Source organism: Dendropsophus ebraccatus, chromosome 3, assembly GCF_027789765.1.
Source record: "Dendropsophus ebraccatus isolate aDenEbr1 chromosome 3, aDenEbr1.pat, whole genome shotgun sequence".
Classification (NCBI taxonomy): Eukaryota; Metazoa; Chordata; class Amphibia; order Anura; family Hylidae; genus Dendropsophus; species Dendropsophus ebraccatus.
Window position 1 is genome coordinate 80,353,253 of NC_091456.1, and position 18,053 is coordinate 80,371,305.

The 18,053-nt window shown below is 42.4% G+C and overlaps 1 protein-coding gene across 4 annotated transcripts in view; it reads left to right on the top strand.

Moving 5' to 3' along the window:
- Nucleotides 1-18,053, top strand: part of LOC138785777 (prostaglandin reductase 1-like) — an 83,961-nt gene that overhangs the window by 3,587 nt on the left and 62,321 nt on the right. Inside the window, exons 1-9 of one of the 4 annotated variants that reach the window (XM_069962095.1) lie at nucleotides 122-237; nucleotides 1,001-1,114; nucleotides 2,826-2,871; nucleotides 3,858-3,917; nucleotides 7,839-8,006; nucleotides 9,642-9,759; nucleotides 10,861-11,016; nucleotides 13,457-13,562; nucleotides 15,662-15,786. In XM_069962095.1, coding sequence (XP_069818196.1) covers nucleotides 1,009-1,114; nucleotides 2,826-2,871; nucleotides 3,858-3,917; nucleotides 7,839-8,006; nucleotides 9,642-9,759; nucleotides 10,861-11,016; nucleotides 13,457-13,562; nucleotides 15,662-15,786 — 885 coding nt within the window. In that variant the 5' untranslated portion in view covers nucleotides 122-237; nucleotides 1,001-1,008. Of the gene's footprint in view, nucleotides 1-121; nucleotides 238-382; nucleotides 418-1,000; nucleotides 1,115-2,825; nucleotides 2,872-3,857; nucleotides 3,918-7,838; nucleotides 8,007-9,641; nucleotides 9,760-10,860; nucleotides 11,017-13,456; nucleotides 13,563-15,661; nucleotides 15,787-18,053 lie in introns of those variants that run through there. The other 3 variants (XM_069962091.1, XM_069962092.1, XM_069962093.1) reach the window with 3 other exon arrangements.

Genomic DNA, 18,053 nt, shown 5'->3' on the forward strand with positions numbered 1-18,053 from the left:
AAGTATTTGTCTTTATCTGTGACACAAAGAGTTAAGTTTTTTGTTAAAGAAAATCCTTTCTCTGTCCCTCCACCTCCTTTTTTTTTTCTCATGGAATGGGAGGGGGAGGAGAGACCAGACCAAGTGTGGGTCTGTTCCTTTGCACACGGAAGCTACTTCACACTAGTCCATATAGATATATGCTGCATGCAAGGTGTAAGCTGCGATTTCCTTGGATCCAGAACTTGTTGTAGACAGGTAAATCACTCCACGTCCAGGTTAAACACTGACTTTTTCTTAGTATTACTTAGTAGTATGATTATCTTCCTCTCCAGTGAAGTTGAAAAGGTGAAATATATCTAGTTATAAATGTATTACCACACAGGTCTAAAGGTCTTAGGTACAATGGGGAATAGGCTGGAAGAACAAGGGAGGATTGTGAGTGTATAGGCAATATTGTATGTGCAATGTTGGATTCATAGTATTTTGATTGCTTTTATCTTCTGCAATCAAACTTCTACTTAAAAACACTGCGGCCAGATGTTAGATGAGAGCCAACAGAGAAATAACCGCATAATGTTTTTGTGTTCAGTGTTTTTGTTCAGGTTTTTTTTCCTGCTCTGACAGTTTTGAAAAAAAGTGTTAAAAAAAGGGTGACATTTAGGGTATAAACCCACACACCGTATATGCAGCGTATTTACTGCTGCGATACGCAGCAAATACGCAGCAAACACGCAGCAAAAACGCAGCAAATACGCAGCAGATTAGATCTAAATAACTGAACACAGCATCAAATCTGTACCAACAAATCTGCTGCGTATTTGCTGCTTATTTGTTGCGTATCTGCTGTGTATACGGTGTGTGGGTTTGTACCCTTATCCTCTCAGGCTGCAGGAGTATAACCTCTTATTAACTTACTTATTTACTTGTGTGTTCAGAAAGAGACAATGAATACTGTAAAGCTATCATCAAGTTTGTTTGATTTTTTTTTTTTTTCCTTTCTCTTGTAATGTGTATATAGTGTTTAAAATGGTCATATCAAAATCTTGGACTATGGTGAGGCACTTTGAAGGAGTTCCAAAACTAGAAGACTTCAAACTTGTTGAGAAGGAATTGCCACCAGTTAAAGATGGAGGTAAGGGAAAGTTTTGGAAAAGTACTGTATTCATGTGTTTGTTTTTCACTAATATTCTTGAGGCCATGTTCTCATTAGGTAAAAATGACAGCATGACAACAATAACCCATCACAAGCACGTAGGGGGGGGGGTTAAAAATTTTTTTCTCCAAAACCTGTCTGCAAAACTACTCAAATGAGAATAAAAAACATGTTCTGTCCCTATTTGCATAGGAATGTGCAATCCAATGGTACTATAATTGTGAAGTAGTACTCACGGTTCAGGTATTAGGTATCCTCATGTGGAGGAAGGAGGTGTGTACCTCCGAAAAGTCTGCAGCAGAGCAACGTTTCTGGGTGTTTGCATGAAAGACTTCAGCCCTGAGCCAATATTCTCTGTTTTGACTGTTTTTATTGCAAATGAAATAAAATGAAAATCTTCATACCGGAAGATACCTGGACCGTGATTACTATTTCATAATTGTAAAACTGTTGTAAATGTAGCAATATGTTTACAATAGTTGGATTGCACCTTCCCATACATGTTTGATACGTGGTTTGGAGGCTGATCACCGTGGAGGTCAGTGGATGGAAGTACCTATTGTACCTTTATTTAGCCACAGGAGTGGTGGTTATACAATAGTTTCTGCCCCTTTGTGCAACACAATTTGTAGACTCTGAGAATATTCTAAGTGGACACAGCCTAAACCCAGGAGATTGGGGTTTCAAGGAGGAGGTTTAAGCTGGTCACTAACACTATGTATTGAAATATGGAAATTCTTTCTTCTTTGTTGAGCCATACAGTTTTTATTCCTGGGGATCCTAACACCTTTTTTAAACTTATTACAATCTGGCCTAAATAAAAAAAAATGACCTTCGAACCCTTGTCTCACTAAGAGACTATCTTCGTCTGGCCCAGCCATTAAATTAGTCTCGCCATGTAAAGGCACTGCGTACAAGTGCCAATTGTCAGTCGTTTGTGGCTGTACACAGCCGCATAATGGTCCATGTAAAAGGACTATTAGACTTTTAGAGATCACGGGATGTAGTGCTGCCATCTTTCTGTGATCTAGTGATGAGTGCCCAAGTGTCTTCACTGCAGAGTTCCGCCTCTATATTCATAAAGCCTGCCCCCACTGCCTCATTTGCACATTTAATAAAGTAAGGATTTACCGAAGACAGTGCAGAGGATGAAGGTAAGAAAATAATCTTCCTTCTCAGTGTTCTGAGCCCTATGGGAACATAACAGCAAGTTAGAGTCTTCTAACCTGCTGTAAGGGTCATTCTACATTTAACGATTTGTCGGCCACGGGAGGCCACAAACAAGTTAAGATTAGAGGGATTGGTGCTCATCCTTTGGTCGCTGCTGTATCAGGAAAAAAATATACTGCACTAAAATATTCTGTGTCTAAATGTGGACCAAGAAAGTCTATGACCCAAAAGAAGTGTGGATATTATCAGACTAATTCTTTGTTTATTATGTATAAAGCTTTTATAGTCATACCTACAGTATGTATCATAAACAACAGAGGTAATCGCTAAATGATTTGTAGGCAACATGCTTCATAAATATTACAGCTCTTTTTATAATATTATAAAGTGCTTATACTATGGGCCCAGGTATTCTCTAGGAAAGTGTATAAAATCACTCTTTGCTGTGATGCAAGAGGCCCCATGCAGTTACAGTGGCTTTACTATATGTATTGTAATTTTTCTCATTGCACACTTGCAGAGGTATTGCTGGAATCAGATTTTTGGAGTGTAGATCCATACATGAGGTAAGAAAGCATTACATTTAAAATTGAGGATTTTAGTCTGTGTAAAAGCAAACTTACCTATTTTTACATTTTTAAAGAATTAAATAAAGGAATTCACAGTACCTGAGTATGTTCTATACTATACCCCTCTCAGAAGTCAGGTCACATCCTAGGACAGCGTGATGCGATAGATGACCATAGAGAGCTCATCACATTATGACATCCGGAATCCCATTTGAGCACTTTTGGCATTTACACAGAATATGCCATAAATGTCTGATAGAGCAGGTTCCACCTCTGACCCACACCCATCTTTAGATAGAGGGCCGCTGCCTCCTTCTGTCTGCTCCTGACGGCCAATGCAGTTTTATGCAGCTTGCATAACTCCTATTGATGTAAATGGAAGTTATAGAAACAGTGTAGCAGCTATGCTGTTTCTGTAACCCCTTAGTAGCTGTTTCTGTAACCCCAACACAACGTAACTTGTGTTACTACACTGTTTATGTAACTCCAATTAATCTCTATAACAGTTCCGTAAACTACAAAAAATAGCCATTCGACTGTTTTTGGGTTCCCAATTAAAGATGAACAAATTCACACTACTAGTGAAGGCTCGGCCGTCAGATTGTGAGCCTGGTGCCGTTAAACTCTGTGCCGCTCTACTCAGGGTGCCTGGAAAAACTGGATTCAGTCCTGGGAACTAGGAGACTCGATCCAGCTTTTTAAGGCACCCGGAGCGGAGCAGCACAAAGTTCAAAGGCACCAGGCTGACAATCTGACGGCCGAGCCTAGGGAAGCGCTTCACTAGTACTGTAAATTTGCTCAGCCCTATTCCCAATGTCCTTCAGTGGCTGCAAATAGCCCTTTAAAGTTGTTGGTAAAGCTGTGAAGAAATATTACTTTGTATTGTATTACAGCAGCATGAGAAAATGCTAGTCTCATTTTAAGACCATGGTAATTGTTTTGCTACAAAGATGTGTATATTCAATCTAACTTCCACCTTTTAGACCATACAGTAAGAAAGCATTGAAAGAAGGTGATGTCATGATGGGAACTCAGGTTGCCAGGTAAGTTTATTTTTCTACCACTGTTAGCTATATAATATCCTTGTAACAACAGATAGCACAAGGCACTGTGTGTGGATGTGTGTGTGTGTGTGTGTGTGTACAGTGTTATATAGTCAATGAGACAAGATATCTGTTCCACTCCAGGGGAAGAGACTGGGTGTCATGTGATGTTGTTCAAGCACAAGTTAGAACTGTAAACGGTTGCATTTTGTCTACCTTTGCCCTTTAGAAATGGGGCCTTTATGTTTAGCTTCCGGAATAGGAATGTGATTGTGTATTTTTTTGCTTGAAACCACTACAAATCTATATCATAAAAATGTAAGTCTGTCTGTCTGTCTGTCCCAAATAGACTTCCAAACGCCTGAACAGTTTGACCCCAAATTTGGCACACAGATACATTGGGTGCCCGGGAAGGTTTTAGCGAAGGTCCTGTCCCCGCCAGATGTACAGGAGGGGAGGGGGAGGGGGAAGAGCGGCGCCGCATAGAGATGAATGGGAAAATCTCCTCACTGCAAACACAGGTGATATAATTAGCTGCAGCTGCCCAGAGAAAACGGCAGTTGGAGCCTTAGCAACCAATAGGATTACTGCTTTCATTTTCACAGGGAGTTGTGGTTGCTAGGGAAGCTGCCTCACACAGGACCCCTACTCCATATATACAGGTATACAGGGCAGTATTACCAGCTGCTGCTGCCCTAAGCACTAAACCTGAGGGTGCCCCATCCTCACTCACCAATTAGCATCAGGACTGGTAGGTAATAGCTCCAGATGTCACATTTAACACCGCCACACCAGACCTGACCAAAACCACCACACCAGACCTGACCAATACTGCCATACTGTGACTGGATAACACCACCACACCAGACCTGACCAATACCGACACACTGTGACTGGATAACACCGCTATACCAGACCTTACCAATACCGCCATACTGTGACTGGATAACACCACCACACCAGATCTGACCAATACCACCATACTGTGACTGGATAACACCGCCATACCAGACCTGACCAATACCGCCATACTTTGACTGGATAACACTGCCACACCAGACCTGACCAATACTGCCATATTGTGACTGGATAACAACTCCATACCAGACCTGACCAATACAGCCACACTGTGACTGGATAACAACTCCATACCAGACCTGACCAATACCGCCATACTGTGACTGGATAACACTGCCACACCAGACCTTACCAATACCGCCATACTGTGACTGGATAACACTGCCATACCAGACCTGACCAATACCGCCACACTGTGACTGGATAACAACTCCATACCAGACCTGACCAATACAGCCACACTGTGACTGGATAACAACTCCATACCAGACCTGACCAATACCGCCATACTGTGACTGGATAACACTGCCACACCAGACCTTACCAATACCGCCATACTGTGACTGGATAACACTGCCACACCAGACCTGACCAATACTGCCATACTGTGACTGGATAACAACTCCATACCAGACCTGACTAATACCGCCATACTGTGACTGGATAACACTGCCACACCAGACCTTACCAATACCGCCATACTGTGAATGAATAACACCGCCACACCAGACCTGACCAATACCGCCATACTGTGACTGCATAACACAGCCATACCAGACCTGACCAATACCACCAAACTGTAACTGGATAACTCTGCCATACCAAACCTGACCAATACAGCCACACTGTGACTGGATAACCCGGCCATACCACACCTGACCAATACGGCCACACTGTGACTGGATAACACTGCTATACCAGACCTGACCAATACCGCAATACTGTGACTTCATAACACCACCATACCAGACCTGACCAATACCGCCATACTGTGACTGGATAACACCACCAGACCTGACCAATACCGCCATACTGTCAGTGGATAACACCGCTATACCAGACCTGACCAATACCGCCATACTGTGACTGGATAACACTGCCATACCAGGCCTGACCAATACCACCATACTGTGACTGGATAACACTGCCACAGCACCTCTACCAACTCTATACTACAGGTATACAGAACCCCAAACTATACACTACAGGTATACAGGACCCCCAAACTATATACTTCAGGTATACAAGACCACCACCAACTCTATACTACAGGTATACAGCACCTCCACCAACTCTATACTACAGGTATACAGGACCCTCTATACACACTGACACTTTATACCCGGGCAGCGCCGGGTACATTTTCTAGTCTATATAATAAAAATGAAAGTCTGTCTGTCTGTCTGTCCCAAATAGACTTTCAAATGCCTGAACCGTTTGACCCCAAATTTGGCACACAGATACATTGGGTGCCCAGGAAGGTTATTGCGAAGGTCCCGTCCCCGCCAGATGTACAGGAGGGGAGGGGGAGGGGGAAGAGCGGCGCCCCATAGAGATGAATGGGAAAATCTCCTCACCTCAAACACAGGTGATATAATTAGCTGCAGCAGACACGGCAGTTGGCAGTTGGAGCCTTAGCAACCAATAGGATTACTGCTTTCATTTTCACAGGGAGTTGTGGTTGCTAGGGCAGCTGTCTCACAACATCCACAGTAATAACTGGTAGACCCCCTACTCCATCTATACAGTACATGTATATACTGGGCACTACAGGTATACCAAACTGTGACTGGGTAACACTGCCACACCAGACCTGACCAATACCGCCATACTGTGCTTGATAACACCACTATACCAGACCTGACCAATAACACTGTGCTGGCCCAATAACACTGTGCATTGTGCTGGACCAATAACACTGTGCTGACCAATAACATACTGTGCTGGATAACACTGTCATACCAGACCTGACCAATACCGCCAAACTGTGACTGCGTAACACCGCCACACCAGACCTGACCAATACCGCCATACTGTGACTGGATAACACCATCATATCAGACCTGACCAATACCGCCATACTGTGACTGGATAACACCGCTATACCAGACCTGACCAATACCACCATAGCGTGACTGGATAGCACCGCCACACCAGACCTGACGAATACTACCATACTGTGACTGGGTAACACTGTGATAACACACCTGACCAATACCGCCATACTTTGACTGGATAACACTGCCAGACCAGACCTGACCAATACCGCCATACTGTGACTGGATAACACTGCCATACCAGACCTGACCAATACTGCCATACTGTGACTGGATAACACCACTATACCAGACCTGACCAATACCGCCACACTGTGACTGGAGAACACCACCACACCAGACCTGACCAATACCGCCATACTGTGACTGGATAACACCGCCATACCAGACATGACCAATACCGACACACTGTGACTGAATAACACTGCCATACGGGTAAATACGACCCTGCAGGTATACAGGATACTACAGGTATACAGGACCCCAAAACTATACACTATAGGTGCACAGAACCTCCACAAACTATATACTACAGGTATACAGGACCCCAAAACTATACACTACAGGTATACAGGACCTCCACCAACTATATACTTCAGGTATACAGGACCTCCACCAACTATATACTACAGGTATACAGCCCCCCCCCCAACTACACACTCGAGGTATACAGGACCCCCCCAACTATACACTCGAGGTATACAGACCCCCCAACAATGCACTACAGATATGCGAGACCCCTAAAAACTATACATTGTGGGTATACAGAACCCCTCCAACTATGCACTACAGGTATACACTAATTCCAATGATTAACTCAGATGAAACAATACCTTTAGCTTGGCCTCCTGGGAACCTTAGAACAAATCTAATTAACACACTGACACCTTATACTCGGGCAGCGCCAGGTACATTGTCCAGTATAATATATATTCAAGGTTCATGAGTAAATTCTATATGGTATTCAACAATATTATATTTGATTATTTTCCCGTTTTTAATTCAGGGTGGTGGAAAGCAAAAATTCTGCCTTTGTTGTAGGGGATTATTATGTCACACAGTCAGGCTGGACCACACATTTCATATCCAATGGAAAAGGATTACGTGCTTTACCCTCAAATTGGCCTGAATCACTGCCAAAATCGCTGGCACTTGGAGCAGTTGGCATGCCTGGGTAAGCTTTAAAAGTACATCCATTATTGTCTATTTTTTTTTACCTAAGGTCTCATATTAAAGGGAATCTGCCAGCTGTAATATTTGTTTAAAAATGCTGACACTGGTAAATAGCTATTGGGTGAAGAAGACATGTTACCTTTCATATATCCAGCTGTGCTTCCAGGATGTAGAGAAATGCTTCATTCTCTGGTACAAGGATTCAAAGAGGCTCTTGAAAATCTAAAATCTAGAATGCTTAATTTCTACCCCTACAAGCTTGATTGACACCTGGAAGCCAAGCCCCAAGCAGGGTTAGGTATTGGAGTTGAAAGTAAGGAAGTGTTACCGCTTTCTGCTCTTCTGAAGATCAGGATATCCTCTGACTTTTCTTACTATATAATAAAAGCATTTTTCTATGTTCCGGAGTGGTGTCCCACCACAGGTGTTTTTTTTATCTCTTCTGTGCACCTCTCAAAAAGCTCATTCTTTCAGGTTAAGTGGTGATAAAGGCTACTTTAAAGTTTCACCACTAGATTCAGTATCTGGTTCTTTCAGTACTTACACTAGATCTACTATGCAGTGATAAACACTCACAGGGAGGAGAGTCCAGGGACACCCTAACCCACACCGTGAACCAGTCTAAAAGGTTCTGGGCAGTATCCTGAAACACAAGAGGAACTAGCCTGGATAGGACAAAGCTACCAAAATAAGGTCTACGTATCCTATCTCGCAGTGCAGGTAACTGGGACACCCCCAGAAACTTAGTTTTGCCCAGATAACCACGACTGGTGCTTGTATCACCCTATTAGGATGGGTAGCTCGACACTATGGCAGAAGGTGGTCAGAAATAGTCTATACACGGGTATCTGTCAGAGTACATTGCTACACTGGGTCAAGGCTCCTTCGACCAACTCTTCTTTACTGAACTCTCCAAGCACTACTACAACTACCTCTCTTCTACTCTACTTCTCTAAGCACCTCCTCAAGCCCAACCAAGTTCCAGCACTAAAGTCTATGTAAAGATTTATCTATTATACTGAAGTGTATTGTACCACTATAGAACTTTACAGTAAAGCTGTTCTATTTTTATATCACTGGGACTCAGTCATACTTTATACGCACCAGCACCCATACACACACAAACCGCACACCTTGGATTATTTTTCCCCTTTCTGTGGGTGGCAGTACTGATAGTCCAGGTGGGTCAGTTGCCACTCAGGACTACTGTGAAAAAAACCCAGGGGACCCTCAACAACCCAGAAGGTCACTGACCATTGGGGGATTACAGCCAGCAACAACACAAAGCAGGTACCACCATCACACCTGTATGCTGGACAAGCACTGGCGTTATGACAATACCATCTCTGGCTGAGCTGTCAGGCAAATACCAACTGGCCTATACCACACTGGAATAACAGAAAGATATTTGAAAGGTAAGAGGTGTCTCCCTGACCTAACCGCTATCTAGTAGTGTCAGCATTTCAAAACATGAAATGCAGCTGAGAGATTTCCTTTAAGTTATGGCATTAGGCTCTCGTTTGTAAATGAAAACTGTAGATAGTGAACCACAATACAATGCTCATGCTTTCCGAGATACGCGTGCATGCATATACATATGTAATTCTGTGTTAATTTACTGTCTTCCTTCAACCAGAGTAACAGCATACATTGGTCTTAAGCAAATCTGTGATCCAAAACCCGGTGAAGTGCTTCTTGTAAACTCTGCAGCTGGTGCTGTTGGCACAGTAGTAGGCCAAATAGCTAAGATCAGGGTAAGTAACAGTACCGGTATACAAATTTGTTAGACCCAACTCACAAGTATATGAGGCCTTGAAATGTTTGACATACTGTACATGTTTGAAAAAAACAGTGTGGGGTTTACTATTTTTTTACGCAACCTCTCGACGACCATCTGGTTTTATTTCAACTTGTACAGTACAGTTAAATATTGCAGTACAGTATATGTCACACTGGTGTTCTCTTTTCACTGCCTGCCTATAGCAGAGTCAAATAGAATCGCGTTCACAGAAGCCACAGAGGCCTTCAGAAGGTCCTTAGCAGCCATGACAGTTCATTGGCAGCTTTTAATTCCATCATGGGGGGTAGTGACCATCAGAGGCATGAGTGGACCAGCATCTATCTACCTTAATGCTGCAGTTGTGACATGTAGGGGTTTAAACAGCCAGGATATCTCCATAAATGTATGTTGTGTGTGCATTAACTGGACCTTTTTGCATTCCTAAAAGTGAAGGATATGAGCTGAAAAACTGGATGAAACCCATTAACGTCAAAGGGGTATGTTGAGCTCCATTTGTGTCCATTTGGGGCAGTGTTCTGTTTGGCACTGTTTGTTAGTGCCGAACAGCAATTGTTGTGACGGAGGCTCCAAACTAAGCTTCTGACATAGTGTGAACCTAGCCTTAGTGATATGGTACTATATGGTGACATTCCCACCCTTTGTAACTTTAGGGGAACATTAAAAACTATTCTTATCTCAGAGAACCTATCCTTGAACGAGAAAAAAAGTTCTAATTTGGGAGTAAAATAATTGACAAGAAAACCATATGAACAATGACATGATAACAATGGGCACTATTAAACTAACAAATAACAGTTCATGAAACAAGGAACAGAATTTACTATGAGAGCACCTGGGTTGTCAGGCCTCTAATTGCATCTAGCCCCAGCACAGTCTTTGCACTGCGCATGTCACAAAATTGTGTTGATGTATGAGGAGTGCACAAGCACAAATACTTTGGGAAACATATTTTATATTTCAGGGTTTCTAATATAAATGTACTGTTTGTGTGTGTGTGTATATATATAAATAAATATATATATATATTATATATATATATAATTATTTTTTTCAGGGTTGTAAAGTGGTAGGATCTACTGGGTCAGATGAAAAAGTTACATACTTAAAGGAAATTGGTTTTGATGAAGCTTTCAATTACAAGTCAGTGACTTCATTGGATGAAGCTCTGAAAAAGGCATCTCCAGAAGGCTATGACTGCTATTTTGAGCATGTAAGTTATAAACTGATAAGAAACAACAAACCACACCAACAGCAGGTAAAATATATTAACATTTGTTTTAAAAATAAACCCAAATTGAATATGCAAAAAGAAATTAAGCAATAAAACTAGCCAGAATGATGATGTTGTTTGAATAGAAAGAAAACTATAGAATCTTAAGACAATTATCTGCATGGCCATTACTATTCCTTAAAGTGATTATCTCAGGATTATAAATGGCCATTACTATTCCTTAAAGTGATTATCTCAGGATTATAACTTATCACCCATCCACAAGTGGGGGTTCTGACAATCATGGGAACAGGCATTGATTGTCCTTTGGGTAAATGGAGCGCTCCTAATCGATGAGACTGCTGAAGATGACGCTCTCCTGCAGTCCCACACAGACAGAACAATGGATCAGCATAAATGTACCTGACTACATTCTGCCATTCATTAGCAATAAAAGTTGTGTATTCATGACAATTAATTTACTAAGGGAACCATGGACCTCGATTCTTGTCAATAGCAGAGGTCCCAGTGGTTTGAACTCTACCCATTACATGCATATCTCCTATCCTGTGAATGGGTAATAAGTAATAATCTTGGGAAAATCTTTGTTTAATAAGTCCAGTTCATTGCATTTTCTATCCAGACAAACAGACCTGAGTATAAAAGTCCTGGCCTAGATTAGATCCAGGCAACTCTTTGCATGTGCCCTGCTAGGGTTATGCCTTTCATGAGGGTGATACCTCAGAATCTTCCCTTAGCTGGCATGAAGAGATGCTAACAAACGTTAGTTCTGGTGATTCCACCTATATATTACATGGGCATCCACTGATGTGATTTGTATGGCGAGTATAAAGTACTACACTTCCCAGAAGTATATTTTCTCAGGGCTCTCTTCTGTAAGGCATAGTAGAGAGAAATTACCAGGCGCTTCTACATATAAAATGGTGGTTTTCCTACAGGAGCCACCCACCAGCTGGGCCATTCTTGGGGGGGGGATATCTGGCTAGTTGAGACTCTTAAATGAGGCTCCACTGACATTTTTTTTTTTTTGCATATTCATGTTTCCCAGGGAGCAATGCACCTAGGATTTCGCTGCATTAAGTGACTTAACCAGCAGCTGGCAGTGTTATATTTGGCTGGTCTCTCTGAGATCAGTGATCTGTTTCTCATATGGCTCCACTAGGCATTGCTCCCACCTAGCCAGAATCCTGCTCCACACTGATGAGGGGCAATACCACAAAACAGCTGTCTGTGGATGGATACCTGGCCTTGGTTTATCCCTTGTCATTACATTACTAAAAGAGCCATTTAATATGGTGGTTTTGGTTGTTTCCCTACAGGAACCACCCCTCAGCTGGGTCCTTCCCGGAGGGATATTTGGCTAGTCTTGTGTTTTGAGACTCTTAAATGAGGCTCCACTGGCTCTTTTTTTTTTTTTTTTTTTTTTGAATAGCTACATATAAAATTGGGTACTACATTTTCCATGCAGTGGAAGTGTGTGGTCAGCCACTAGAGAGTCAGATTATTAGAGATGGTAGGATCAATTCATTCTGTGTGCATTGCATATGGATTAGCCATCTTCTATCCTCCATTCTTCTCTTTGATGCCTTTTTCTAAGAAGTTTGTCTCCAACTTTTAAATATCTTGCAAAAGTACCTTGAAAAAGTCTTTAGTTATGGGTATATGACTGCAGCATGTCACATTTTACCATAAAGAAAAAAAGAATTCATTGACAAATTAGAGATGAGCATATGTACAGTAAGTTCGAGTTCATATGAACTCGCTTGGCATTTGAATCCTGCTGCCTGGAGAAAATAGATTCAGCCCTAGAGCTGCCTGTAAATCATGGATACAGCCTATGAAGTATGGGGGATCTAATGACCATGATAACTAACATGTCAAGGTCATGTTTAGAGATGAGCGAACCTCGAGCATGCTCGAGTCCATCTGAACCCGATCGTTCAGCATTTGATTAGCGGTGGCTGCTGAAGTTGGATAAAGCCCTAAGGCTATGTGGAAAACATGGATATAGTCATTGGCTGTATCAATGTTTTCCAGACAACCTTAGAGCTTTATCCAACTTAAGCAGCCCCAGCTAATCAAATATCGAACGATCAGGTTCGGATCGACTCGAGCATGCTCGAGGTTCGCTCATCTCTAGTCATGATATATTGCTTTCAGTTGGCACTATTTAATCTGTTTAAACCCAACTGTTAGGCCATATTTCACATACTTAAGATTGCATGCGACTGAAACTACACCCAAGTGGGCGCACAATGTTACCAAACAATACTAGCCATATCACACGACTATTGGAGAACTAATGGGGGGTGGTTTCTACCACATGCATGTCTAAACAGCTTATTTTTTGACTCTGTGGAATAAATATTTATATAACTTATATTGTGCCCCTAATTTGGCTTCCTGTGCAATGACATAGGTTGGGGGAAAGTTTGCAGATGCTGCCCTACAGCAGATGAAGGACTTTGGAAGAATAGCGGTTTGTGGATGCGTCTCCTCATACAATGATTCCACTCCTCAAACAGGTGACTGAAAACTTTGCTAAGCTTCACACAGATTGAAACAGACTATTTTATTATTTTGCCTCCAGATATTCTCTACTGTACATGTAACATACCAGAGCCATAGACGCTTTGACTGTAATACTTTTAAGTGCAGGTTCCTAGGGTGCATACTCACTGAAATGCTCTGGTTCTAGCATTTAGCGGCATGTCTGTTGCTGCTCGAGAGAGGTCCTATATACTTAGCCTATGGGCTAGGGGTCAAGGTGCAGGAAAAGTTTGTGACATTACAAGCCACATGTAGAGGATGGCCAAAGCAGAAAGTCTCAGCCACTAGCCAGCAAAAAAAAAAAATAATAATTAAAAGTGATGTCAGAGAGGGCTGGCATTTTGTCCAAGTTCCCTTGTGCCGCCCAGAAACATTTAGCCATCCAGGTATGACCTGTAGTATACATATAGCGGCTATGATATCTGACAATTTTCTAGTAGAAACAGACATATTTTTAATGTAACTTTAAAGTGAATGTACCACTTGGATCATTGAAAACATTTTCATACTATCTTGCTGGTGCAAACATCTACTGGCGCAGTCTATTTTTTTAAACTGCTGCTGGGTTCCTGCTATCTGCGTCGGTTTCTGATATTCAAATCGGGCCACTCTATGCACTATAAGCACCATCCTCTCCCCTCTGTGGTGCGGCCAGACTTGATTCTTATGGAGGCGCGTCAGAGGGGAGGGTATGTTGGTACATTCGCCTTAAGCTTTAAGTTTACTCACCATAAATATTATTAATTTAATACCCGACGCAGATATCTGACTCTGACACCTGACTCTTCAGTTAGTGATTTGATATAAGTGTGATCAGCATTAAGCAGGAGAAGAAGCTGGATGTTATTTGCATGTTGCATTCAGCTTTCTACAACAAAAGGAGCTCCCCCAGGCTCCACACACCCCATGGATCCAGCTGGGGGAGGAATTGCAGTACAACTTCCTATTAGGTACTAAACAGTGGCAGGGACTTGTGTGTATTAAAATCAATGTATTGCTGTGTCTATATGTAGTAGAGCACTGTGTATATATGTATAGATATAGATGACAGGACATCTCTGTCCCACAGCTCAACAGTGAAAAGTCTTGAGTGTAGCCTACAATATACAGATCTATGCTGTTTTTGTAAAGCTATGTGCTGTAAGTTAGTAGAATCCCTGGACCAGGCGCACCATGTCCAACACAGAAAAGCTATGGTGCCATATTGGCAAGTTAGTGTTGGTGCACCTGGCACTGACTTACCTACTTCTGTTTTAATGTCTTTTAAGGGGCTTAGTATTAGCCTGTAACATGACCACCAGGTACCATCAAGCCCAAAACCTCAAACATAATGGCCTTGAGCAGTGGTAGTCTAGAATACACAGCTCTACTATGTACATACAAAGAAAGACCTATTCATTTCAATACAGAAAGCCCCTGACTTAGTTTAATACCTAGTAGGAAGTTAGGCCTTATTCCCACTTGCTGTAAAAATGTCCGTGGTGGCAGAATTTTAGGGCCCATTAAATCCTGTGTGTGCATTCACACCATCTGTGCCACGATCCGTGGCATGATCCTTGCCGTGAAAAAATAGGAAAGGTCATAGTGCGGATGGCAGCATGGATGTCTCCCCCCGCTTTTGTTATCTGCTCCTGTTATCTGCTCCCGCCTCTTCCCCGCTCCTGTCACCCCTCCCCGACCCCCAAACCAGCGCATCCAAACGGATGCAAGACGTTTCATGGGGTGGACAAAATCACAAAAAAACACTGGATATGTCAATAAGCCCTACTCTGTGACTCCTCCCCCAGCATGTGACTGATCACATGCTTCTGATGTCATGAAAATTTACTATTTAGAAAGATTTCCTAGAGTTTAAATAGAATTCATATAGACCTTATGGCTCCAGCTGTGGAGAGGACTCTGCATGAATATTGCTTCTGGCTGGTGGGTCTGTATTTATGAATAGTTGTCCAGCCAAGTGGGATAAGTGTCTGTATTGGGAAAACTATCAAGAAAGGGCTACAAGATGACAGCACCCACAATAAAATGCTTCAGTTTTAATTTTCAGAAAATAACTATAATAATTCACTTCTAGGGCCTTATATACAGCCACTTATTCTTTTTAAACAACTGCGCATGGAGGGGTTTCTTATTTTCCACTATGAGGATAAACCAATATATGAAGAAGCACAGAAGCAACTCTTGGAATGGATTTTAGAGGTATGAAATTCTAAACTGCCAGGTCCTAACATATTTATATTATATGTAAAAGAGATTAGAGGTTTAGTAACTATACTTGTAATTATATTCCTGGAAAGCTTGGTCTTCTACTAGACAAGGTTGTGAGAGTGGACTCCTTCAGGCCCCAAGTTAAACGTTCCAATTGCTGCATCTGAGATTGACTCATCTCGGCAGTGACAACCTACTCAGCCAGTCACTGACTGAAGCGGAACAATGCCTGTAGTAATCGCCTGAGTGGGTTGCCAGAGCATTCAACAGCTGATCCAAAGGCATCACAGGAGGAGCCCTGCCAAGCGTGTAGTTGAGAATGTGGTGTTTATTTTCTGTTATATGTTATATTATGTTACTTGTTATATGCTTCCCATATACATAATCCCACCAATCTCCCATATACTGCTTGCTTGCTCCACCACAGTAGCGTAATTTGGTGGGGGCAGAGGGGGCGGTCGCTCCCGGGCCCACACAGGCAGGGGGGCCCACTGATGATTTCACCAGTTAATGCTGTCCGCAAAAGCTATTGCTTATGCAGACAGACTTAACAAATGTCTATTGGCTGTAGGTGGCCCCTGGCCAGCAACCAGAGCTCCTGGGGGGCCCACACGGCTACCGAATGTTGTGCCTGATTCGAAGAGAACATAGGGTTAAATGAGGCACAGTGATTAAAAAGGCTCTCCACCCTACCAATCACTGTTGTGGCCACAAGAGGCTGTTCCCTCCCTTAGAGCTGTGGGACCTCAGTGATGTCAGTTGTGTGCTTACAGAGCAGGGAGAGAGTTGACATCAGAAGACTACAGTACTGCAACTGCACAGCAGGTAAGTATGGCTTTTTTTCCTTAATTATAGAGGAGGAGACCTATGTGGGTGGGTGGGGCTAACTCCTGGAAAGGATGTTACCTATGGGGGTTGTGGTATGGGATGTGCTGGCTAAGTGAAAAGAGGGTACCTAATTTTGAGGTACATTTGGTGGTGGTGGTGGTGGGGTGTCTAACCACCAGGAGGATTACCAGGGAGATTACCGCTGGGGAAGGGGGTGGCTGCATGAGGAATAGATACTAGGGGGATTACCTACATGAGATGGTGCTGGAGGGGATGCCTACATGGAGAATAATACCTTCTATATGAAGGCACAGAGGGCCCTAACTACTACTATATGGTAACTGAGGGAAATAATAACTATATTGGGCCACAGAAGGTCTAACTACCATATGGATGCACAGAGAAGCTGAATTTCACATGAAGGTACGGAGGGGCCTGACTACTATATGGGGGTGCACAGGGAGGGTCTGTCTGCTACATGGAGGTAAAGGGGGGATAATCTAATATGTTAGGGTATAAATGGTGGCCTTTTTACTATATGAGAGCATAGAGGGAACTACAGTATATGAGGGCTAAAACTGCGTCTAAATACTACATGAGGGCATAAAGTGGGTAACAGTGTAGAGCAATACACATAGGGATGGTGCCTTGTTGAGATGCCTAGAATGTTTGTCTGGCAGAGACGAGGCATCGCCAGGAGAAGTCTGCATGATGGCCGAGCCAGACAGAGGAAAAAGGAAAAGCAAACCACCTAACAAACACATCATTACATTTCATGCGGAGAATACGCCCCCAGTGCTTTGTCTATTCAAGCCTAATGGGAATTGTAATTTTTAAAAATCTGGAAGGCGGTGAGTTTGACCCCCCCTGGTATTAGTCATTATGGTGCGATGGTGGTGTTAAGGTATTACTCGTAAAATTGTCTTATGTTAACTATATATATATATATATATATATATATATATGTGTAATATTATTTTTTTACACATCCTAAAATTTGCTGCAGTCTTTAACTGTTGTGTGTGCCCCATGCCAGGCCCATCAACAATGGTTAATAATCTATAGTAAATAGATATCATACAGTAATTATACCATTTAGTTATGTTGCAGTAGTCTGGCTTTTTTGTATATAGGTTATTTAGTATAGTTGCCTTAGACTTCATGGGACTATTTATTATTACCTTACATTTGTACTATACATTTACACTATTGGTACTGCGGGTTCACCCTTCAGGTGTTGCCTCTTTGGTCACTGACCATCAGCTATGGTGTTGTCCTCATGCTGCCCAATAGAAATTAGACAGATAGATATGAGATAAAGAGATAGAAGAATGGATGGATGGAAGGATGGCTAATTAGGAAACAAACACAGCGCCATAGCTGCCCCTATGTTGTGTGTGGTACTACAACTTGGTTCCATTCACTTTTAG